At 44.2% G+C, this 24,980-nt stretch overlaps 1 protein-coding gene across 3 annotated transcripts in view; it reads left to right on the forward strand.

Annotated features, from left to right (window-relative positions):
* TNFRSF11A (TNF receptor superfamily member 11a) overlaps window positions 1-24,980 on the forward strand; it is a 62,354-nt gene that overhangs the window by 22,019 nt on the left and 15,355 nt on the right. For 2 of the 3 annotated variants that reach the window (XM_027118698.1, XM_027118695.1), the window contains exons 2-9: window positions 4,419-4,500; window positions 5,993-6,118; window positions 9,966-10,109; window positions 13,009-13,102; window positions 14,266-14,357; window positions 16,333-16,446; window positions 19,299-19,351; window positions 21,435-22,194. In XM_027118698.1, coding sequence (XP_026974499.1) covers window positions 4,419-4,500; window positions 5,993-6,118; window positions 9,966-10,109; window positions 13,009-13,102; window positions 14,266-14,357; window positions 16,333-16,446; window positions 19,299-19,351; window positions 21,435-22,194 — 1,465 coding nt within the window. The remainder of the gene's footprint in view (window positions 1-4,418; window positions 4,501-5,992; window positions 6,119-9,965; window positions 10,110-13,008; window positions 13,103-14,265; window positions 14,358-16,332; window positions 16,447-19,298; window positions 19,352-21,434; window positions 22,195-24,980) is intronic. The other variant, XM_027118696.1, reaches the window with a different exon arrangement.

Genomic DNA, 24,980 nt, shown 5'->3' on the forward strand with positions numbered 1-24,980 from the left:
ATCGTATTCCCCAAAACACAAGCGCTGCAACAGACCTGATTTTGAATGTATGTGACTGTATTCTTTATTCAATAGATAGACATTTTAGAAGTGGTTCTGCTTTACTTGCTTAATGAAAACAACGATGGTTCCAAAGCTCTGTTGTTTTAGAGGGGAACAGGTCAATCCTGAAGGCAAACTAGACAAAAACGTAGGTAACTCAAAGTTTGTACATCTCAACTCGGTTACCAAAAGCCTTCTGTTGCTACATCTTGGGCAAAGAGAGGAGACTGGAGGTGGTTGACAAAATCACCCGATGAACTGAAAATCTGCAGCCTTCTGCTGAATCCCCCCATTCCCTGGGAGGTTGCTTCCAAAACACTGAAGCAGGAACATGTTTTTATCAAATTACTGCCTTACTAGGATTGCTACCAATAATAAGAGCTACTACCTCATAACCGTTGGGAGCTTGGTCTTGGGGGCTAGAGTCAGGCCCAAATTCTGAGCTGTTGGGAGGGAAGGGCCAGAGGACCAGGAGGGGCTTGAGCAGCCTGGAGGCTCTCCCAGCTGCTGTTGAGATGGGAGATGTCAGAGCTAGAATCTGTAGGAAAAAGAAGGGGTCATACCATATGCTAACACATATATATATTGAATCTAAAAAAAAATGGTTCTGAAGAACCTAGGGGCAGGACAGGAATAAAGATGCAAACATAGAGAATGAACTTGAGGACACGGGGAGGGGGAAGGGTAAGCTGGGACGAAGTGAGAGAGTGGCATGGACATGTGTACACTACCAAATGTAAAATAGCTAGCTAGTGGGAAGCAGCCGCATAGCACAGGGAGATCAGCTCAGCTAGGTGCTTTGTGACCACCTAGAGGGGTGGGATAGGGAGGGTGTGAGGGAGATGCAAGAGGGAGGGGATATGGGGATATGTGTATATGTATAGCTGATTCACTTTGTTATACAGCAGAAACTAACACACCATTGTAAAGCAATTATACTCCGATAAATATGTTAAAAAAGAAAAAGAAGAGGTCAGACTGGGAGGGGCTGAAGGGCATTCGTTCATTCACATAAAAAAAACGCCAGTCTGGGGATGTATTTGGCAGGCTATCCAGACAGAGGGAGGCTGGTGTCAAGGAGATCCAGCTCAGGCTAACCGGAAACTGAGCCCAAGAAGGTTGGATGTGGGAGCTTGGGATCCAGGAGGCAGGCGGGTAGAGCCCTTCTGGCCTGTAGCATGGAGGGACAGGTCCTCAGGGCATCAGCAAAAGGTGACAGGCCAGGGTGTCCAAGCTCTGGACTTCCTAATAGTTACAAATGTGGGGACTGCAGTGCAGAGAGCAAACCACAGGGTTCCTGGACGTGGAGCTTAGGATCAGAGTGAGACCAGCACAGGGCAAGCTTTACATGCTATGTGAGGTCTGGGGAGCTGCAGATCCTCTAATAAGAAGGTCATCCTAGAGCTGCAGCTCTGCCAGTGGGGGAAAAGAAGCAGAGAGCTTCTTAGAAGCAGAGAGGCAGAACAAGAGAAGGAAAAAACACAACAAAGGCACATCTTGCCTTCTGAAGGTGTAGGCCTCCTACAGAGAGTTTTCCAGATTCTTTTTATTTACCCACAAACCACATTTCCTTAACCATATCTATGTATGTATGTTGCCTTTTGAGTCGTATATTTATTGCCATTTTGAAGGTTTGAAGGTGTGCTGCAAAGTATCTGATGTAACTCAAGAATAAAGTAGGGTTCAGTTTAAGCTATACCTTAAATTAGATTAATTCCATAATTTTCTGCCTCACCATAGCCAATTCTCCCAGTAGCAGAATTGCTTCTGCAACTTAAAAGATCTGTAATCCTAGAGCTGTGTCAAACAGACATATCAGTTTTGGAGTGATGAAGGTGTTCTGGAGTTAGCAGTGGTGGTTGCACAACTTTGTGTATATATAAAAAAAACAAAACACTGAATCGCACCCTTTGAAAGGGTGAGTTTCATGGTATGTGAATTATATCTCCATTTTAAAAAAAGAAGACATGTCCAGGTGTAAAGTCACAGTAAGCTTAGGAGACAGATATGGATTCTAAGGAATAATCTGTGAAAATCTGTTTAAGAGCTAAGACATCTGGTTACCTCTGGAATCAGTAGCTTCCCCAGTTTTGCTAGGAGGTATTACGCTCCTGGGTTAGACGGTGGATGGGTTGAATGAATCACTGCCACTCTCCTAAACGTGTAAACAAATTGTCCACATATTCAGGTCAGTGATGCTCACCAGGTTCCAGGATTTGGAGCCCAGGGCACAGCCTGTAGCACCTGACAGACCTTCTAAGAGCTGCTCCTTGGGGGGAGCTGCTGCTTGGGGGGAGTCCTTTCACCAAATTCCCCTAAAGAGAAGCTGTGTGTGTAATACAGACAAAGTCTGTGCTCATCTTACAGAGACTCTTGCAGCTTTCTTATGGGTCAGAAGCCATCGACCTTTATCTCCCACCACACATTTCTCTTGTTTGCCTTTGTCATCAGCGTCGCAGGAGCGCTGACATATCATCAGGCTCAGACAGATCCTGTTTGTGAGACAAAAGTTGCACTGACCGAATTCAGCTGCACCGTTTTGCCTCCGTGCATCTTTCTTCTGCGTGCACACGTTACTGTGCCAGGCGCAGAGAAACAGATTCCTATAAAAACAAAGAGAAAAAGAGACCCGGAAGGAGAGGTGGGGTGGTTTCTGTTACATCATTCTTCCTAATGTTCAGTGGGCTCACTGCACTGTCCACCAGACCCTGTCACATGCTCGGGGAACATCAATCCATGTTATCAGGGGTCCACAGAGAGTGTTAGACAGGTCTCGGAAGCAAGTCCGAATACAACCTTCCTGGCATACCTGGCTCCAGAAGCACATTTGACATTCTCATCGGCCTCAGAGTAACTGTCCCTGGCCCCAGCCCTCCTGGAAGCCCTTTACCTGGACTGGGGGAGGTCGGAGAGGTCCATACTGGGGGCACCCTGCACACCCTACTCAGCTAGCCTGGGTTTTTCTGGGTGTGGTGCTCTCTCTAGAAAACTTCCTTCATAACTGAGGTACTGTGAGGATGCACGGCTTCTTCCAAGCTACACTATTTCTACACCTCCCATCCAAGCTCTTGAATAGGCAGGTGAAGCCTTCTGATTTCTCTGACCGTCCTTGGTCTCATCTCCCGGGACTCTGCTGATGGTCTCCACTGCCAGCCCCACCCGACATGCCACTTCAGGCCTCAGTATCCCTGTTTGAACATCTCATACTCTGCCAAAGACGGCTTCCTTACCCTGCCCTCCACTTCCACGGGCCAGTTCCTTTTTCCTCATCTGGCTGAGTTCTTTTTTATCCTGTGAGCCTGTGCTCACTTGTCACACTCCTTGGGACACCTCCCCTGGCCTTCAGCTGAGGGAGGGACCCACCTGGCTCCATCATAGCACACACCCAGGTGTACGGAAGTCCCTTGAGGGCAAGGTTGTAACTTTGGATCCGTGGGACCCAGCAGGAGCCGGACCCTTGGTACACACAGTGTGAAGTCTGTGCAGCTGAGCCCAGTGCTTCCACTTCATCTTTCAGTTCATCGCTCCACTGCCTGCCTGTCAACAGGAATGTGTGGGTTTTTTTTCTGACACTGAGAAAGCTGATAAAGAAAAGAGCTTTTCTGTGGCAAACTGATAAGAATCTGAGTGATTGTAGGGGACTTGGCTTTTTGTTTTGTTCTGCTTAGATGAGCAGACTTGGAAATTAGTATTGGTATTAGAATCATACAGAAAGGAGACAAGGTTCAAAGAGCTGAAGCAGCTTGTCGGGGATCCCTCAGCCAGCGGGCGGTCGGTCAGGGCTCCTGGCTGTAAGCCAGAAGGCTTCCTGTAACCCCTTGCTGTCCCACTTTTTCAGATTCTCTGCATGTTTAAAATTTTAAAAGGTAAGCGGTATTAAGCATCTTTTTAAAGTCAGAGCTAGCTTGTAAGACCACCGTTGGCCTCCCCTGGTATAAGACACATGTTAAGGGGCCCCATTCTGTCCTTCTACAGTCTTATGACCAAAGTGGACTGAGCAAACTGTCCACCATGTGATGACACAGAAGTGGGACCAATTTCGTACGTGGGTTGTGTAAAGCGGTTTTCAACCTGTGTACCATTTGTAAATTTCCCTTTCATCCGGCCTATTACCATGAGCATGACCGAAATTGTTTTAAATGCTTAAATGGATTTGGGTGCCAGAATCATTGGTTTTGTACATTGTTAGGGAGAAATGGGCTAGAATGGGAAAGCGACATTTTTGGGAGGGGGGTGGTATTATGCAGAGCAGTTGTTTCAGGACTGTTTACGGTGATTTCTTATACTTTTCAGAAATGTGAGTCAGTAATTCACTTTCTGTTTTCTCTAGAAAGAACTTGTGCCTAACCTCTACCTGATGCTTCCTTTCTCTTTAGGTGACTTTTCAGATCACCTCTCCGTGTACTAGCGAGAGGCATTACGAGCGCCTTGGACGATGCTGTAACAAATGTGAACCAGGTTTGTACCTCCAAACCTCCTGTCATTGTACTCCAGAAGCGGGTGGGGTTCTTTTTTTTAATCTAAGGAACCATTTCTATCCTGCCAGACAAAAAAAAGAAATTGGGTAGGCGTTTTATGGCGGTGACAGGTAGTGGTGTTTGTCACTCTGAAGACAAAAACTTTTCTCTCAGTAGATGAAATCACCTAAAAATCAAGAGCAATTTCAGAAACTGGTACTTGAATTAAGTACATGCTGGAACATGAATTAAGTACCAGCTTTCCAAAACGCTGTTTCTTGAGAAGGCAAGATGGTTTCTGAAACTCTGTTTTAGAAGTTTGTGATTCAAACTCTCAAAATATGAGATACAACTCTTACTTAAAAGTATTATTTTGCGAAATCCCCTGGCGGTCCAGTGGTTAGGACTCAGCACTTTCACTGCCAAGGGCCCAGGTTTGATTCCTAGTGGGAGAACTAAGATCCTGCAAGCCATGCCGTGTGGCCAAAAAAAAAAAAAAAAAAGTATTATTTTCACAGAAATTAGCGGAGGATGGGGGTGGTAATCTATCCTAGAATCACTGCTAAAAATTGCCGAAACCCTGTTATAACTCCTCCCCACAATACCTGCTGAGGGGTAGAAGGTGGACTGGTCACCACTTCCCCAAAGTTGTTCTGCCAGAAGGTGACCAAGTGTTTCTATGGCCTCAGTGAAGCCCCAAGTCCAGAGGGTCCTCACTCACTCACTGTTCTGGGGAGAGGAGGAGAGCTTTGAGGAAAACGAGCTTACCTTATAACAAGATCCTTTAGATATTTCCGCTACAAATATTTTTTGGGTTCGTAAAATGAAGATCCAGTGATTTTCATGCGTGCGTGTGTGTGTGTATTACTCTCTGATCAAACTAAGTTAACCGTGAGCCCACAGTATACTTGGGACAAAAGAAGTTAACTACCCACGTTGACAGTAGGGGGTTTTGAAGATGGGAGGGGAGAGGTGAGAGGAAGTTCCTCTTGCTTAGCCCCCAGGGAACCCCTCAAGTTCTATAGGCACCAGTTTGAAAACCATAGTTCTTTTCCTGAGTCAGCAGAGGTTTGCGGTGGAAGGGGTGATCTTTTACTTAGAAGACCTAAAAGACTGCCGTGAACACAGGCACAGCAAACCCAGGAGAGGTTATCTGAGCCAGCCGGGAGGCCTGAGGAGCCGTCGCTGTGAGATGTGGTCTTATCTCATGTATCAGTCTACCTTTGGGGGATGTCCTGGGATCATGGTCATGTAAGGGGTCCAGTATATTCGTGCTTGTTTTTTTTGTTTGTTTGTTTTTTGGCCACACTCCGTGGCTTGCAGGATCTTAGTTCCCTGACCAGGGATTGAGCCTGGGCCCACAGCAGTGAAAGCACCGAGTCCTAACCACTGGACCACCAGGGAATTCCCAGATTGGTGCATTTTTGTTGATTTGTTGGCTTTTTTGGGAGGAAGTATTTTTGATTGGTGCATGTTTCCCCTTCTAATTTAAGGAAAGTACTTGTCTTCCAAATGCACTGCTACCTCTGAAAGCGTTTGTCTGCCCTGTGGCCCGGATGAATACCTGGACACCTGGAATGAAGAAGATAAATGCTTGCTGCATAAAGTTTGTGATACAGGTGAGTCAGTCATGTCGGGGGCTGTGTGGATAAATGATATTTTTAGATACAGCAATACTGTCTCTTTTAGGGGCCATGGGAAGAAGTTTTGACCACAGACCCTCAGAAAGATGTGCTTCGGATCCCAGAAGGATTGTGTTAAAATTCTCATGTAGAACTTCTGTTCTGGAATAGTTTTGTTTTGTTTTTATTGAAGTATAGTTGATTTACAGTGTTGTGTTAGTTTCAACTATACAGCTATACAGCAAAGTGATTCAGATATATATATATATATATATATCTGAATATTCATATCTCCGATATTTCCTGTAAAGGGGTTATTAGATCTAGAAGGCTGATCAGAATCTGGGTTTTTCTGCTTTGTTTTTGACAAAACTCCTTCAAAGGTGAGCATAATGTGGTGATGTCAGTACTCACAGAGTAGCTGCTTCTCTCTCTTTTGGGTGATATTAGCAGCTGTTGATGATCATGGCCTAGATCCATTTTCATTAGGGGCTGCAGAAAGGTGATGTTCTAATTTCATCATCCCTTCTTCCTTTATTGGCTGGAATGCTTTCTGAAGAGAAACTTCCCTCATCAGCGGGTTGTTAACCCTGAAGTACAGTAGATACAGGAAAGGCAGGATGAATGCTTGTAACTTTATTTACCACTTTTCAAAATAATGACTTGATCACCAAGTTGTCTCCAAAGGAATTGTATGAATATTATGAACTCATGCATTTACGTCTTTGAGGTGTTTTAATCTATTGCGGTTACTGGTTTTACTGGTGCTTGGATTATCTCACCTCTCCCAGGTGGCCCCCAAGTCTTTCGATGTGGACCCCGGTGTCCTTCTGAGCTCTCTTGCTCCCAGCCTCACCTTGGACATTTCCTGCCCTAAAGGTGGAATCAGCCATTTCTCCAAGGATTTCTCATTGCTTTCAGCAGAACATCTTATTCAGCAACTTCAGTCTGGGTGCTGGAAAGCACTCATTGCTACTGGATTGATCCTTGTATATAGGTTTGTTTGTTTGTTTTTTCAGTAGACAGAACTAGGAAATAAGCATTTTTCTAAACATTGTAATTTTTCTAAAGTGTTAGAAACAGCTGGCAGACTTTGTCCAGAGAAGGTAACATGGAAACTCCATTGAGCAGAAGCATCTGATCAAGTCTTTTTTCTTTCCCACTGCTTAGTAATGAGCTTGACTCATTGCTGTCTCTTGGAAAGAAAGATTCACTCTGTCTACTGCCAAAATTGATTAAAGCCCCAAACCTAGCGCATTAAGATATTTTAAAATATGTCAAAATTGTTCATAACCACACAGGCTTACATGCACTTACTTATATATATATATATATATATATATATATATATATATATATATATATAAATAAATTTATTTATTTAATTTACTTATTTTTGGCTGTGTTGGGTCTTCGTTGCTTCATGCAAGCTTTCTCTAGCTGCGGCGAGCGGGGGCTACTCTTCGTTGTGGTTCGCGGGCTTCTCATTGTGGTGGCTTCTCTTGTTGCGGAGCATGGGCTCTAGGCGCGTGGGCTTCAGTAGTTGTGGCTCACGGGCTCTAGAGGACAGGTTCAGTAGTTGTGGCGCACGGGCTCTAGAGGACAGGTTCAGTAGTTGTGGCGCACGGACTTAGTTGCTCCCCAGCACATGGGATCTTCCTGGACCAGGGCTCGAACCCGTGTCCCCTGCATTGGCAGGCAGATTCTTAACCACTGCGCCACCAGGGAAGTCCACATGCACTTACTTTTGAGTGGGATACTGGAATTCAAATTTTCCAAGGAAAATGACACTTGTTCGTATGTTCCAGACAGTATGTCCATGTTTATGCAAGTTGGTCTTGGTGCTTCAGAGCTCACCTGGGCCTTGGAGAGTGGACACAGAAGGGAGTGGAGACTTCTCAGGTTCACCCAGCTCTGGTCTGAAAAGAATGGGAACAGGAAGCATTCCCTCCCTGCTCGTTAGAACTTGAGACAGTGAAGGAGGGAACAGGTTTCTGGTTTCTTTGTTTTCTCTTGGAACTCTGTCCTAGGCAGTTCAGGCTGCTATAACAGAATACCACAGACTCAGTGGCTTAAACAACAAATATATATACAGAACAGTTCTGTAGGCTGGAAGTCTGGGATAAGGGTGCCAGCATGGCGGGGCTCTTGGTGTGTTCCCTATTCCTTGTTTCAAGACAGCCACTTTCTTGTGTCCTCACGTGGTGGTGAACGGAGAGAGAGCGGAAGCAAGCTTTGTGCCGTCTCTTATTATAAGGACACTAATCCCATTCATGGGGGCTCCACCCTCATGACCTAATCACCTCCCAAAGCCCCCACCTCCTAATATCATCACACTGCGGTGGCGGGGGGTTAGGATTTCAACATATGAATTTTGAGAGGACACAAACATCAGTCCATAACAAACTCTGATAAGTATTCAGAAATATAAAGTACAAGGGCTGTTTGGACAATCCAGGTGAGATGGGGATGTATAGGAGGAGTAGGAAGTCTGTTTTAAATAAATGTTATTGTGTTGTTTCATGTATGCATGTGTGTGTGCAGGTAATTCTTGTTATTCATGGTAGTTATGTTCTATAAAGTCACCACAAACACTGAGCTAGCAAATACTGAACCACCACTCCTGGGTGGGTGAACATAACCTCATTTTGTATGTGTTTCTGTTTAAAGACACCTTATTTAAGAAATATTTTGATTCATTAACAATGAACTCACAATAAACAGCCTTGAACAAAGTTTATCTAATGCATGGACTTTCTCCAGGAGACACATCATGGCCTTCTTGGACTTAGAAACACTCGACAGCACTTCAGCCCTATGCTTGGGGGCCATTTTAAACAGTGAACTCACCAATAAAAAACACAAAAATGCCAAAAATAGGACACTAAATAGACCACAAGAAGGACTCTGATTTCCAGCGTGACAGCTAAATCTAGAAGGCAGTGTCACCCCGTTTGCCCTCGGCTGGGGACATCCACGTCCAGCCGGTGACTCAGAATTTTCGCTGTTCTGCATGTGTTGGAGGATAACTGCAAAAGCACCAGGAGTTACTGATTTGGGGGTTACGATTAAGTTTTAACTAGTAGGCGAAATTGCCAACACGAACCAGCGAATAATGAGGGGCGACTGTGTGTGAGCATTTACCTCTGTTCCACAAAAACTGGAAAGAGCCAGGAGGTTTGAGATAAGGAGAAGAGAAGAGCGCTTTGCTATGTGTTGTGAGAAAAGAGACAACTAACGTGTTATCCTCAGTTTTGGGGGAGAGATTAATTTCCAAGTTTGTCACCAGGCCCAACCTCCTTACTTTGCCCGTATCTAATCCCACAGTGACGCCTGTTTTCAGGACTCTGAATAATCCTGCAGTCCTGCGGGATCCCAAGATGAATCCCCAGTCTCCAGAAACCCAGTTCTCTTAGGTCTGATCTAGCATTGGTGTTAAGAATGTTTATTACATTTGAATTTACTAAAACTCAAGAAGCTGTGAAGTCGATTATTTTGCATTCGTCAAAATAGTCAATGATCAGAAACTCCCCAGGCCTTAATCTTCCTACCAACATGAAAACTGACTTTTCAAAAACCACAAGACTCTTAATTATTGAGAGAGCGAGAGAAAAAAAAAAAAAAAAACAACCTTCTGGGATGTTTTACTGCCAGCACAGGAAGTGTGAGGGGGAACTTGGGAGTTCCTGAATCCCGGAGTCCTGAGTGATTCATCCGTGCGCTGCGTCCGGGGGGGTCTGGGTGGTTTGGGGCTGGTGGTGCTGGAGAGCGAGTGGCACGAGGTGGAAGGTGCGTATCCGCCCTTGCTCCCGCTGCCTCGCCGCCCTGTCTTTCTCTCCCGCAGGCAAGGCCCTGGTGGCCGTGGAGCCCGGCAACCGGACGGCTCCGCGGCGCTGCGCCTGCACCGCCGGGTACCACTGGAGCGAGGACTGCCGCTGCTGCCGCCGCAACGCCGAGTGCGCGCCCGGCTTCGGCGCCCGGCTCCCGGGTACGAGCCGGGGTCCCGCGTCTGGCGGCGCTCCCAAAGCCGTGCAAGTACCCCCAGGCCAAAGCGGCCTCTCAGACGGCTTCCCTGAGTCATGACACTCTTCGGGACCAGGGGGCGCTGGAGGAGGCTGAGGGTTCCCTGGGAACGGACTGCAGGTTGTGCGCCTCCGGGGGAATGTGAGAGCTCGGCCCACGCGCTCTTCTCAAGGCTCCTCCTTTTGAACCTTCCCATGCCCACTAAGGGGGGAACCGGATCATGCAGGGGTCCCCAAACCTTTTTTAAAACATGTGCACCCTCTTAGGAGAATTTTGAAAAGCCGTGCACCTCCTGCCAAAATTTTAAATAGACAGCTAAACATTTTTATTACAAATTGAAAGAGTCGCTTAAGGACTTAGTTTCCAGGGAATTGGAACAGCAGTAAGTTACACTTTCTAAAATATTCAGCGGAATCAAAACATGGGATAGCAACTGAATAGCCATCATCATCCATTTAAAAATGCACTGATCGTCTTTACCTGTTGGAAATTTTATATAGTTCTTTTCTCTCCTTTGATTTGTATCCATTTCACCTTCCCCACAGAGTTTTATCCTAATGTATTTTTAGGCTGGGGGAGGGCGTTTATGCTAATCACCTTTTCATACTCTTTCACATGAAAAAAAATGCACCTATTTGAAATTCTAATTTTTAAAAATTTCTTGTGACTCAGGGTTCTAAGTGTAAAAACATTTCTTCTGGACTGAGTTGTTACTACAGTTATTATTATACACAGGTGGTCCAAAAGATGAATATATTATATTTTGCTATATTATAATTATAAAAGTAAAACACAGGGTTGGGAGAATTAAAAATATTATTCATTTCATTTCATATGGAGGAAAATGTCCATCACAGAGTCTGACACAGTCAGTCCTTCAATTAAACCAGACAGGCTTTCTCGTGGGAAGAAGTCTGACGATTTTTTAATTACTAAAATAAATCTCCCTATGACAGCCTGCTCCCTTCTGAATTCTGGTTCTGAGATATAGGCAAGACCCGAGCCTTTCCAAAAGTTTGTTAGCTGCATGAAAAAAGGTGCTGGTAAAAAAAATAACTAAATAAAGGTGCTGGTCCCTTTCTGCTTTTTTTTTTTTTTTTTCTGGTCAATGTCCTCTCTGCTCTGCTTCTTTGGAAATGGTGCATTCTTCAGCAATAGGTGGAGGGTAGAGGGGGTGACGTGGATGACTGAAAATTTTACCCCTGCCTTGCAGTATATTTGAACTCAGAACAACTGAACCTGATCCCAAACACCCCATATCTGTTGTCACGCCCTTGCCCTTAATAGATAGGGAAAGACAGAAGCTGTAATGAGGTGCTCTGAATGCAGGAGCTTTTTTCCATCACCAGTATTTTGACTTGTTGCTTTGTTTGGCATCTCAGAAGCTGTGGTAGGATTTGGAGAAGGTATGAAGTGTGCCTTCTTTTATAACGTGGGAGTGTGATTGTGGAAGGAAAAAAGAGAAAGGAGAATGTGCAGGATGCCCCCAGCAGGTCAGTGTTACAAAGAGGAGACGTGAAAGTCGTGTCCCTTCAAGCTCTTCGTGCCTTGCAGCCCCTTTAGGAAGCTGCTTTGTTTTTAAGGGTTACTCTTCCAGAGGGTGTTTGTCTTTTGAAAAGCTGTTTGAATTAATACGAGTGACTAGATGTTACATGCACCTTTGTTGATATCATTTCAAGGCAAGTCAAATTGCTAGAGTAAGGGGTGGGTACCCTAATTGAGGCAATTGCAGAAATCAAGAATGTACTTCCCACTTGACTTTGGACAAAGAAAATGTAATTCCTTGTTTTAGGGTTTTATTCATGAAAATAAACCACAGAAGTGCTACTAATTTCAAGAGTGATCTTTGGTTTTGGCACAAGCCAGTTGCTTATTATGATATCACATGGTAGCCAGTGTCCTTCTTTACTGGAATTACCAAAGGGTCATCATGTGTCAATTGCAGTAAAGGCAATAGACATAGGAAATCTGAGACATTTCCTATTTTGATAATGTAGTTCATGTGGAATATGAGAGAGGTGAAGACAGCTTACTAACCAGGATCAATTCCTGCTTTCAGTGCTGTGGCTTAAGGCAGGGGTCCAAAATCCATCCCACCACTTTTGTTTGTGTTAATAGGATGTTATTGGGACACAGCCCCATCCATTTATTTTTAACACATTATCTGTGACTTCTTTCACACTACAAGTAGTTTGCAGAGACCGGAGGGCCTGCAGAGCCTAAGATATTTATTGTATGGCTCTTTATAGAAAACTGTTACCACCAACCCTTGGTTTAGGGGAAAGAGACCTATAGTGTAGGTTGGTTCATTTTTTTCTTTTCTCTTTGTTTTGTTTTGTCAACACTCTGATACTTAGACTGGTGAGAGTATTGATCAGAAAAGGTCAAGACAAGAAGTTTCCTTTAAAAGCAGTCAATGGGCTGCCATTCTCTGTACCCAAAGCCTGGTGTGAGCCCCAAAGGGGAGACAGGGGAGAACAGACAGGTGCTTGATTAAAACAAAACAGATAGCAGGCTCCCTGGCCAGGAAACAAAGGATCGGTGACCAGGACGGTGGCTTTGACCGGTAGAGGGTCCGGACCAGAGAGCTGGATCTAATCCAGATCTAATTCAGATCCGGCGTTGGCGCCCTGACAGTGAGCCAGTTCCCCTCTGGACACAGTGCTGTCACCTGCTGTGGGGTCTCGGGCCCTCTGAAGTCTGTGAGGACTTCAGCCACCGGCCGCAGGTGGTGAGGGCAGGAATGGGGAGGCAAGAGACAGGCGGGGCGCTTCTGATCTCTGGTCCTCTGGACCATCCTCCTGGCCGATCTCTAAGTGTCCTCGTTTGTCTTGTGTTCTTTTGTCCGTTGGTCTTTTTGACAGTGCAGCTCAACAAGGACACGGTGTGCGAGCCCTGCCTCGCAGGCTACTTCTCCGATGCCTCTTCCTCCACAGAAAAGTGCAAACCCTGGACCAAGTAAGTGACAACGAAGGAGCCCAGAGGGTTTGTTGATTTTAAACCCAACTCAGCCTCTGCTGTCTCGTCTGTTTTGAAAACAGACTGATTCCGTTTGATGAGGCTTCCTCTGGAAGCCAGGTTCACAACAGAAAAAGTCTGTCACTTGGGCCTGAGGGCCATAAACCAGTGCAGCCAATCTTCTCCCTGATGTGTGACAGGAGCTGTGTACTGCTTGTTAGATTCAGTTTGACTGAAGCTTTGACTTATAGTTGCAGCTGCTTTTTCCCTTTTTCTAACCTTATTTAGTTGCAAATTACTTAACGATGCTTATTATCACTCACCAGTCCCACTTTTCCCAGCTTCCCAGCATCACTGGTTTACTTGTACAAAGATGTGTGTGTGTGTGTGTGTGTGTGTGTGTGTGTGTGGTGTATGTGCAAATAGAAGCCTCCTGTTTAAATAAATGTTTACACACTTGGGTTTTTTTTTTCCCGCATAATATATCCTGAAGGAAGCTCATTCCATATTAGTTCACTTAGATCTTTGTGGCTTTTTATAGCTACATAGTATGTCATCATAGAGATGTACCATAGTTTATTTAATAAGCTCTCTATTGACAGTCATTTAAGTGGTTTGCAGTCTTTTGGAGTAGTAACTAAGTTTGCAATGAATCATCTTTTCTGTATACTATCTCACACTTATGTGAGTATATCCAGAGTGAAATTGCTGAGTCCTTTCATGGCATGCTTGTTGTTGAATACTCATAATCAATGTCATGATTCTTTTAGTTCCCAATAAATGAATTCTCGTAAAATATTTATTTTCTGATCCACTTATCCAAGTTTTATTTTGAAAAGATTTTCTGTGTTTTCAACTTCGAAAGGGTATTCATCCAAAGTTTATCACTTAGCCATGGTAATTGAATTTGGAATCTTCTTTACTGAAGCCACCAGTCTTTTCTCTTTTGGACCATGCTCTCAGAGTGGTTCTTAGAGAACACTGGCAGTAGTTACTGTTGGCTTTGTCCACCTTAATGATGTGTGGCTAGACACTGGCAATTCAAACATCCACAAAGACCTGGTTCCTCTCCTGAATGAGCTTGCAATCTAAAGGGATAGGACCTTTTGTAGTTTTAATAAGAATATAAAACCAAAGCACCTTACCTACCTTTCTCCTCACAGCTGTACCATTCTTGGAGAGACAGAAGCACTTCACGGGACCGACAAATCAGATGTGGTTTGTAGTTCTCTTCCACCTACAAAACCACCAAATGGTATGTTGAATAGAGCAGGTTGGTTGGGTAGATGTGCCCCAGTCTAGTCAGCTCTTCTAGATTTCTCCGGAATTACATACTATATCCAGAGGCGTCCATTTCTCCCTTTTCATCTCGTCCTATCCATGGTCAGCTCAGTATTTCATTTTTATTAGTATTTTAATTCCAGATATGTTGTTTATTTGATAATTTTCTACTGTGGAATGGATAACTAGTAATTTATTCGTATGTGCCCAAAAAAGGAATGGATAACTAGTAATTTATTCGTATATGCCAAAACAAGAAAGAAAACTGAGGTGCAAACATAAATTAAAATGCCCAAATGTGATAGGATGGTGGGGGTCACAGTGGTCACAGTAGGGTACCTATGGGAGATTTTGGTCACCAGCCAGAGTTAACAACTTGTTAGAAGATAGTTATCATTATTTCTGGAACATCCTGTGGATCAAATCAATCTCAAGTACAGTTTTCAATGATTGACAGAAAGTTGACAGTTAATGGCGGAAGCTGCTTACCCAGGTGAGCGAGATGCTGTGAAGGTGGGTCCAGGTATCACAGCACAGGAGGAGGCATAAGTGGCAAGAAAACCTTTCTAATGAGGCAAGAGAACCTAGGCCACAGAGCGATGGGGTTGATGAACATTGACTAAGAAAATCAAGGCCTTAGCTTTGACATTTTGGCAAACGGGAGAACGTCAAAGCGTTCTGGATAAGGAATTGCACAGTCAGAGCAGCATTTTAAAAAGACCATTAAGAGGACATTCAGAATAACTGAGGGAATAAAAAACTGTCTTAAAAAAAACAGAAGGAGAGGACTTCCCTGGTGGTGCAATGGTTGAGAATCCTCCTGCCAATGCAGGGGACACGGGTTCAAGCCTGGTCCGGGAAGATCCCACATGCCACGGAGCAACTAAGCCCGTGCGCCACAACTACTGAGCCTGCACTCTAGAGCCTGTGAGCCACAGCTACTGAGCCCGTGTGCCACAACTACTGAAGCCTGTGCACCTAGAGCCCAAGCTCTGCAACAAGAGAAGCCACGGCAGCGAGAAACCCACGCACCGCAACAAAGAACAGCCCCCGCTCGCCGCAACTAGAGAAAGCCCGCGTGCAGCAGCAATGCAGCCAAAAAAAAAAAAAGAAGGAGAGGAAAAGCAAGAGTCTGGAAACCAGGTCATGTAAACCAAGAGCTTATAATATAAAGGTACTAGCATTTAAGTGATCAAGGGGGGATGAAAAAAAATGGTTGAGGCCACACTGTGTTGTAGATGAAGTACCTGAAACACTTTGCAGGATGGCTGTGGTTCTGTTCTCATGACCAGCAAAACCCTGGTGCCATGTTGTTATTTGGAAAGAGATTTGATAAGGGGCGTCCTTTTGCCTCCAGGGCCCATCCACCTAGACAGAGTGAAGTGTTCTGTAGGTAAACAAAAATGATGGATGGTGTGCACATCCCTATTAGAGTTGTTCTAAAGTAGAAGCATTTAAATATGGTCCTGGGCTGGCACCTCAGAGAGAGCTATGGCAGCCGGCAGGACCAGGCTGCATTGTCGATTTCACCCTTCTGAACGGGAGCTCTTCCTGACAAACATGCAGTCAGGGCCAGGGACCTTCCTATTGTTCTTATTTCACACCAACACCCTTGATTCTGGGGTTTGATTGAAAGGGTTATGGGTTTTTTTGGGAAGGTTGTTGTTTTTTTGTGGGGGGGTGGTTATGCGGCTCTCTCACTGTTGTGGCCTCTCCCGTTGGGGAGCACAGGCTTCGGACGCGCAGGCTCAGCGGCCATAGCTCACGGGTCCAGCCGCTCCGCGGCATGTGGGATCTTCCCGGACCGGGGCACGAACCAGCATCCCCTGCATCGGCAGGCAGACTCTCAACCACTGTGCCACCAGGGAAGCCCAGGGTTATGTTTTTAAATGGAGAAAGTAAAAATAAACAGTCTTTAATGCCATTTTTCTCATTTTTTTCCAACACAGAACCACAGATTTACTTGCCCAGTTTAATTATTCTGCTTCTCTTCATATCTGTGGCATTAGTTGCTGCTGTCATCTTTGGTGTTTACTATAGGAAAAAAGGGAAAGCACTAACAGGTATTGTGTCTATGGTGGGTTTTGAAAATGAATCTTAAAGCCAATAGATACATTTCTAGGTGTATGCTTTGAAGAGGCGTATATTGCCCTCCGACTGCCTCTGGTGATCTGTTTAAACTAAGGTGACACACGCTTTATACCTAATTCATTGTTCTCTGGCAAAACAAACAAACGAACAAAAATCCATTGTGCCTGTTTATGTATATGCAAACAAAAATATTCTAGGTGCAGGAAACCAATGACTGTTGTATAGATTATATAGTGTCAGATATACAGAGGTTGCATTTATCCTAGAACACAAACATTTTTAATTACTTAAATTTAATTAATTACTTAATTAAAACAGAGACAAAATGTTTAGGTAAATGACAGATGGGAAGTTTTGACTGGGGTGTTACCCTGATAGGTGAATTTAAAATTCTGAAAATAAGTGGTCTTATATTCAGTAAAATGCAGGTGCTCATTCTTAGAATGAATAATCAAGTGTCGTCTTGTTTATTGGGAATAGTTTTTCCACAAAAAAAAAATTGTTTGATAGTGTCTTTTAACATCACATCCTGTTTGACTTTTTACTACAAAGCTACAAAGTATAATTTTTAAGAAACTGTTCAAGGCTCCACTACATTTCCTAAACCTAGTGCACATCATTGTCTTTTGAAGCACCTGTGGTCTCACCATCCTTTCCCATTTTCAGTTGCTCACTTGTTTTGTCCACCTCTGCTTTGCTGTGATTCCATCAGTTCTCTCACAGTCACATCCATAGACTTCATGAAATCCTGCATATCTTAGTATTTCCATTAACATTCCATTGCCTAATGTAACACTGGGCAATCAAAAGATTAAAGAGGGAAGATGGTGACTGATGATGCCAGTGTTAAGCAGAGAGTATTTGAAGAGGAAAAGTTAGAATTAACTTTTTAAAAAGTCTATCATTATTGAATATTGTTATTTAATGCAACGTCACCTCCCCAGCATCGGAACTGGGGATTTGAATAATGCATGTTCAGAGATGCTGATGGATTGCTTACTCATATAGCCATGTTTTCATGAGATAAACAGACTCCCAGTATTTTATTCTTTAGTTTTTTCTCTGTGATAATCTCTTTTGGCCATATCTTACCAATGGCAAAGGCAATGGGCCTGCCTGTCACTGAGTCGGGATGTGTGACTGTCAGCTTTCTCGTCATCCCTTCATTCAACACATGTTTTTTGGCCACCAGGGACTGAACAGACACTGGGGTCTCAATACTGAGCAACACAAACAGAGCCAGTGCCCTCATGGAAGAAGCTTCTCTGTGAGCAAGGCAGGGATTGGCCCATAGAATGAGGCTGAGTGTGGAAAGGGAGGTGCAAGAGCTCCAGGGGTGACAGAGTTGTCTGTCCAGCCTCAGGTTCATCCAGGGCCTCCCAGGGCGGAGGCAGGGGACCTGAGATCTGAAAGACAAGTTGCAATGAACTAGCCCAAGGGGAGCTAAGGAGAATCAAAAGCATTCCATGCAAAGAGAATTGCATGATTAGAGGGAGCAGAGCAAGTTGGGGGGATTGGAAGGTTAGCGCAGCTGGAGCAGAAAGTCAGAACCAGTGTGACTTGAAACTGCTAAGAAATGTGCTCCCATCCTGAGCAGAGGGAGGCAGAACAACCCTGTGGTTTTCGTATTTGGCTATTTTAGTAATTAAAACAAATTTGGGGGGTACAGAAAGAGTGGATGCAGACCCACCAGTAAGGAGGGCTTTTGCAATCAACCAGGAGAGAGATTATCATAGTAGTTATGAGTAATTACCACCTCTGTGTACAAATGTTATTTTTAGTATCATCTGTAATTGTCTAGTCCTGATCCCTAAAAGGAAAGAGCTGCAACTTTCCTTTTATTTGGAGTATCTTTATTTTTATATAATTTTAAAGTGATAGAAAATAAGCACAAATAATAATGATGATGATAGTCGTCACTGACATATTAAATATTTATCATGTGCCAACACTGCTCTCCATATTTTATGTGTCCTAAGTCTCCACAGCAGCACTGAGAGGGAGGCATTATTATTTCCCCCGTTTTATGATGTGGAAACTGAGGCTCAGAGAGGTTAAATAGACCAGGCAAGGTCACATAGAGGCATCATTACCTATTATGATGACGTCATTATCATCCAGTGGAAAATGGACCACCTCTTAGCTTTAGTCTTTATAGTGAATTCAACATCAGATATTCAGTGGAGGTGGGAAAAAATTTTATCTTTGTATTATATACATTCATAGATTTTTTTAATTCATAGATTTGACCTTTTAAGTTTCATCAGTTCTATTTTAAAAAGTTAAGGAAGATATACTTTGTACATGCCACAGAACATATTCTTCTTTCTTCTGAGAAGCAGCAGGGTGTAGGAGAAAAGGATTTGGGGCCCGCTGGAATTCAGTGGGGCCTGACACAGCATTCTGGCATGCACTTTACTTTTATCATACATATATTTGTGCTAAGTCCCCTAGACCCACGTCACCTTTGTTCCCCTACAATACCTAACAGGGTCCCTAATAGTCAAAGAAAAATTGCTAAGGGCATGAGAATGTCTATAGTCAAAACAGCAGCTCTGACAGCCCTCAGATGTGCCTGAAGGTATTCAATGGAACATCAGGGCATCATGTTTGGCTTTACATAGATCAAAAATTTCTGTGTTTAATAGGAGGAGGAAGATGGCTTTAGTCTTTAAATTGGTTGATTTTCTTTTAAATGTTTCACTCTCAGATTTGCAGACGATTTTGTTTAAAGACAATATTGATCTGACATAGTGGTCAATAATACTGAATTAGAAATAGGAAATAATAATATGAAGCGCTTATCCTTACTTTGTTTTTCTAGCTAATTTGTGGCACTGGGTCAATGAAGCTTGCGGCCGCCTAAGTGGAAATAAGGTAAATTTAAAAGTCTTAAGTGCCTCCTTTAAGTACTGTTAACAATTTGGGGGAATTCCCTGATGGTCCAGTGGTTAGGACTCGGCGCTTTCACTGTCAGGGCCCGGGTTCCATGCCTGGTCGGGGAACTAAGATCCCACAAAGCCGAGTGCACGAGGCCAAAAAAAAAAAAAAAAAATTGGCTGATATAACTATTATTAGTCAAATTGTGAATGGGTACTTCGTTGAGAGGATGGAACCTCAAATCCCAGGATTGATTCCCCACAGAGTAACCCAAAGCCCAAGTCAGTGCTCATCCTAAATGCTGTTTTCTTTGTATTTCATTCCATTTCTGTCATCTCTCTGCCCATGTATTATTTATATTATTATTTTAGTGCCAATCTCTATTGCCTAGGACAGATTCCTAGGAGGGAAGAGCAGTCACATTCCTGTACTCTGTAGTTATTTTGGTGGCTTTTAATTTTGGTATAACTTTAGAATTGTAGGAAAGCAGTGAGATAGTACAAAAAACTTCCACCTGCCCTATACTCAGATCCACCGATTGTTTATATTTTCACATTGCTTTATTATTTGCTATCTGTACGTTTGTATATGCATATGTATATTTTTTCTCTTGAACCATTTTTTTAAAGTTTATTTATTTAATTTATTTATTTTTTGGCTGCGTTGGGTCTTTGTTGCTGCGCACGGCTTTCTCTAGTTATGGCTAGTGGGGGCTACTCTTCGTTGCGGTGCATGGCCTTCTCATTGCGGTGGATTCTCTTGTTGCAGAGCACGGGCTCTAGGCGTGCGGGCTTCAGTAGCTGTTGCTCACGGGCTCTAGAGCACAGTCTCAGTAGCTGTGGCGCATGGACTTACTTGCTCCCCGGCATGTGGGATCTTCCCGGACCAGGGCTCGAACCTGTGTCCCCTGCATTGGCAGGTGGATTCTTAACCACTGTGCTACCAGGGAAGCCCTCTTGAACCATTTTAGAGTGTGTGGCAGACATCATGTTCCTCTACCCTTAAATACTCATGTGAATTTCTTAAGAACCAGGACATTCTCTTATATAACCATAGTACCTTTATCAAAATCAAAAAATTTAGTAGTGGTACAATACTATTATATATCAATAATTTACATTTGATCTTAAAATTTCATTAATTATCCCATTATATCCTTTAGGTCTAGGTTCTTAGGTATAAAGATATATACATTTTTTAAATTTATTTTTTTTTATTTTTGGCTGTGTTGGGTCTTCGTTGCTGCATGCAAGCTTTCTCTAGTTGCGGCGAGCGGGGGCTACTCTTCGTTGCGGTGCTCAGGCTTCTCATTGTGGTGGCTTCTCTTGTTGCGGAGCACGGGCTCTAGGCACGCGGCCGTCAGTAGTTGTGGCTTGCAACCTCAGTAGTTGTGGCGCACGGGCTTAGTTGCTCTGTGGCATGTGGGATCTTCCCGGACCAGGGCTCAAACCTGTGTCCACTGCATTGGCAGGCGGATTCTTAACCACTGTGCCACCAGGGAAGTCCCTAAAGACATACAAATTGTAAACCTTGAGCTCATACTGATTTCTCCGATTCTGGTCCCAACACTACAGGATTTATTGTAGTCTTTCTTTTGCTGTATTTGAATCTTCCCTTCTCCAGCAGTAAGAAACCCAGCTCCGATTATTCTCAGTATATTTACTCGGTTCCAGAATACACAGAAAGTAGTTTCAGAATCCCTAAGCCATACCACAGCGAAAAGCAAAGCTACTAACCAGAGTTCAATATTTGTTTACAGGGTTTTTTAAAAATTTAGATTGAGGGTATAGGCAAAATCCTGTGTTCTAAAGTTATTTGGGTCAGCTCTCCCCCTGGCTTCAGTGTAAACATGCTATCCCATTGGAAATGCAGTTAGATTCATCTGATTCTGGTTGTACTCTATCTGAGGGTTCTCCCCACCCCCTAATCTTAAATAACCCAAATAAAGCGACATAGTGAGTATTCCATCTGTACTTGTTATGGTGGAAATAATTACTCTAAGCACCATTTTCAGCCACATTTAGCAGACCCATGTTCTAACATCGCTGGATTAATGCTCTGCCTTCTGAATTTGAATCAGCAGGAGTCCTCAGGCAGCAATCTTAGCTGCACTCGTGTGGAAGCCCCTAGTCAGCGTGAAATCTGTGAGGGTGTCTTACTGCTGACTCTGGAACAGAAGATGTTTTCTGAAGATATGTGCTGTCCTGACAGTGGAGGTGCGTGTGCAGGTGGCGGTCCCTGTGTGCTGGGAGAAGATGCCGGGATGCTCACCCTGGTCAGCGAGATTGAGGGGGACCCCTTCAGGCAGATTCCCACGGAAGACGAATACGTGGACAGGCCCCCCCGGACCCCAGACTCTATATTATTCTTCACTCAGCCTGGAAGCACATCCACACCGCCTTTCCCTGAACCCCTGGAGGTGGGAGAGAATGACAGTCTAAGCCAGTGCTTCACTGGGACAGAGAGCTTGGTGGATTCCGAAAGCTGCCACTTCGCCGAGCCTCTGTGCAGGACTGACTGGATTCCTATGTCCTCCGAAAAGTACTTGCAAAGAGAAGTGGAGGGTGGCAATTGCCCCCACTGGGCAGCCAGCGCCAACTCTGCAGATGGCTGTGCAGGCTGCAGGAGCCCTGCTGGGGAGGACCGGGAACCCCTGATGGGTTGCCCCCAAAGTGGACCCTTGCCCCAGAGCGCCTATGGCATGGGCCTTCCTCCCGAAGCAGCTGATGGGGCAGAGGCGGGAGGCCGGCCCACGGATGGGGCTGAAGCACGGCTTCCCAGCTCCACGAGGGGAGGTCCTGGCTCTGGAGGCCCTTCCGGTGAGCAGCCACCTGCATCAGGTAAGTGACTCTGCTGCTTTCTCCCTTCTGAGCAAAAAGGCCTGGTCTCTGTGCAGTATCTGGGGACAAGTGTCATGTGCCGTTCAGGAAAGAGGGACAGTAACGTGGGAAAAGTTCAGCTCGAGCATTTCCTCCTGATAAGCCTCTTTACAGGCTGGGTTTTGAGTCAGTCCACATGTTGGGTTTGTGGATTGTACCCCTGGGGCTCTCTCTCTTGGTTTATACGTGCCCCATGCCCTTTTGCATTCAGGCTTCTCACAATGGGATTAGACCTCAAATCCCCGCATTGACCCCTGAAGACAATGCCAACATTGACCACAGGACTGGCTGAAGGCAAGGCATTCCCTCAGATTTCCGGGTTTGGGTTTTTTCTTTAAAGCGACCTAGGCCTCAAATTTCCCCCTAAAAAAGCTCTTATAAATTTCAGGACAAGAAACAAAATTGTTTAGTTAATCGTTGATTAATTAATATTTATTGAGTGTAGCTTGTTGATTCTGGGCCAAATTAATGAGGCAGTGGCTGTCCTTTGATGCTTTTTATGAGAAGCCCCTTTTATAAACACTGCATAGGATATATTTATGGAACCAGGAGGATGGCTTTACAATTTAAAATCATTATAGAGATTTATTGCTGCACCACTGCTTGAGTGTGAATAGCCCACCAGTTGTAATATTATAACTTTTCTGTGAAGGTAGAACAATCCTGTGTTTTATTATGTAGTTACAGGGAACTTTTCTGCTGATGGTGAGGGCTTTCTCTGGTTCCGGGGATTATTTGCTGTATTATGGGAAGGGGGTGGTCAGGGATCTCTGAGAATTTTCTGAAAGCTATAGACCCTCTCTCCAGAAAAATGAATATATGCATATGTACTATTTAAGGGGCTTCACAGAATCCTTCCAAACTCTAAAACCACAAAGCCCGTTCAGGGACCACCTTTATCCTGGGATGCTTTTTCTTTTTCTTTCCTGCCTCTTTAGTTAGACCGCCACCGGGTCTAGCAGCTGGTCTTTGAATTGTTTTATAACCGTGAGGTAGCTCAGTCGGGCCCTAAATGGAGACTGTTTTGCCCCATGCTAATGGTGGCTCCTGCCTCATTGGGTAGAACAATGAATTTGAATCTGTTCTCCAAGGTCTGTGGTTTTGCCGCAACTACACAGATTCACTGAGGTGTAAATTCTCTCTCAGTTCTCAGTCCAACTGAAAGGAGGAGGTGGGCTTGGGGATATTTTCTAAAGAACTGATGTGTTTTTCCTCCAGAAGACCGCAACTTATTTTTTCAAAGATTTTAAGTAATTTCCGTGTCTAAAAGTTTGGCTCTATGGTTCGTTTGTATTGTTCTCTTTCTTTTCTACGGGTTAATTTTCTTCCCACTGGTTGCACACACAGAGAGAACATGAGTATTTGGGGGTGTGGGGAGGAGGGAGGCGGAACCTCAGTTTGGCAGCTGCCACGTCTTGTGACGCTGCCAGGGGACAGACCTGTTTTTCAGTTGCTAACATCAGGAAGGTGATGTTTGCTGCTGTGTGAAAGGCAGCAGCAGTTCTTGGAAGAACAGCACTGGCCAAAGTGAAGGAGATCAATGTTTTCGTTGTGTCAGGAAACCAAAAAGGCGGATCCGAGCTCTCCTATAAGGAGTTAAAGCAGTGCCCATCTCTGCTTTTTTTATCTTTTTTTTTCTCCAGCACTAAACATCTAGGCATGGAAAGAAGAAGAAGAAAAAAAAAAAAAAAAAGCATGTCATCAACTAAGTGGTATTAATCTGCAAAAAGTTGACACTGCTTTTCCTGTCTTGATCTGGTGCTCAGCCGTGTGAAACACCCGTAGAGAGTTGCCAGCAAGGGGCCAAATTCATGTTTGCTTGAGGAGTGGCAGCTGCCAGGCTGATTTTTGAGGCTGTGCAGGTCTCTCCATAATTACTTCTACATAAACAGGCCTTCTGATTCCTGGTCAAAATAGCACTTTCTCATTATTGCTTTTTTTTGGTCATAGTTTATCTTCTATAAAATGTGTGAAAGAGGATGGAGCTTGGGTGGGGTTAATTCTACATGATCTCCTGAAAGCCACTGTGCTCTCAGGACTTGAGGGAGGTGACCTTTTTATTGGCTTTTGGATTTTTATATGTGAGTATTTAAGAAGAAAAAAACTTACAACCAAATCAAGTGGTTTCTGCAGAAATGACAGGGTTGGGCGCCACCTAAGTAGGGAAAAGTATCTCCTTTGCACCCAGCTTCCTTTTGAAGAGGATGATTGTTCTTCAAACAGCTCCACAAGCCTATCTTTCAAAAATAATACCCGACGCTAAGTCGGTGTTAGCAGTGTCACAGCTCTTAAAGCACAAGGAGGGTTATCAGCAAAAACCAATGAAAGGGGAAAACATACTTGTGGTTTTGTTTTGCGTAACCATGTCTTGATTTACATCTTAAATTATCCTGATGACATGACGGTGGTTACCTTGGTTTTAAGCCCTTTCACCTGGAGTTTGGAGAATTCTGTATCTAGAAAATGATGTCACGTGAAGAAACAACTTCTTATGATTAATGTATCACTAGTTGGCCTGTGACTTGCTTCTGGCTCCTGAGATCACTTAATTGGTTCAGACACTTCTGAACTGGAGAGAGGTGTTTGTTCCCAGGGCCCACAACGATTCTTCATGAGCACCAGCTACATGATTCTCTATCAAATCTTTATTGAGGGTCCACTGAGACACGGAGACTTGGAAAAGCTTGGAAAACAAGTAGAGATTGGTGCTAGGGAATGGACAACACAAAAAGAATCAATAATTTGAG

Source organism: Aethalodelphis obliquidens, unplaced genomic scaffold, assembly GCF_003676395.1.
Source record: "Aethalodelphis obliquidens isolate GAN/ISIS:26980383/991018 unplaced genomic scaffold, ASM367639v1 scaffold19, whole genome shotgun sequence".
NCBI classification, from domain to species: Eukaryota; Metazoa; Chordata; class Mammalia; order Artiodactyla; family Delphinidae; genus Aethalodelphis; species Aethalodelphis obliquidens.